This window comes from Charadrius vociferus, unplaced genomic scaffold (genome assembly GCF_000708025.1).
Source record: "Charadrius vociferus isolate BGI_N301 unplaced genomic scaffold, ASM70802v2 scaffold259, whole genome shotgun sequence".
Taxonomy (NCBI): Eukaryota; Metazoa; Chordata; class Aves; order Charadriiformes; family Charadriidae; genus Charadrius; species Charadrius vociferus.
The window spans coordinates 5993486-5994026 of record NW_009661368.1 but is presented as its reverse complement, the minus strand read 5'-3'; the positions used below and the strand labels follow the sequence as shown (position 1 = coordinate 5994026).

General features: G+C 66.4%; 1 protein-coding gene across 1 annotated transcript in view; it reads right to left on the bottom strand.

Annotated features, from left to right (window-relative positions):
- The window catches only part of KCNQ2 (potassium voltage-gated channel, KQT-like subfamily, member 2), a 77982-nt gene that overhangs the window by 69068 nt on the left and 8373 nt on the right, over positions 1-541 (bottom strand). Inside the window, 1 exon segment of the mRNA XM_009893574.1 lies at positions 329-541. Within this exon segment, the coding sequence (XP_009891876.1) occupies positions 329-541 (213 nt within the window).

Sequence of the window (541 nt, the reverse complement as noted above, 5' to 3'; positions counted from 1 at the left end):
CTGCCCCGGGGCGAGGGATGCAGCGGCGGCCCGGCTGCTCCCGGAGGAGGAGGAGGAGGAGGATGGGGATGTGTAGGGGTGTGGGTCAGCCTCCGCTACCCCACCAGCACCTCACACCCCACCTCCCACCCCGGGGGGGTCCCCAACCAGCCCTGGCACCCGGCACCCCCTCCCTGCACCCGCTTTGCAGCTGGAGCATCCTTCGGCATGCATTTGGGGGGATGGAGGTGGAGGGAGGGGGCTGACAAGGGCAGATCCGGACCGGGTTGGAGGGTGGTGGTGGTGGTGGGGTCTCTCCCATGCGGTTTGCCCCCCCCTTTTTACTCACACGTATGCGTGGTAAATGAAAGCCCAGCCCCGCGGTCTCTCCAGTACATTGTAGAGGAAATTCTGCAGTTTGCGGTAAAAAGCATTCCTTTTGGGGGGCTTCCCGCTGCCGGACACCCCGGAGCGGGGTTTGCTGAGGATACTGCCCCGTTTGGTGCTTTCGGAACCGGCGATGAGGAGCGCCCCGTCCCGGCTGGAGTCCGGGGCTCCCGGG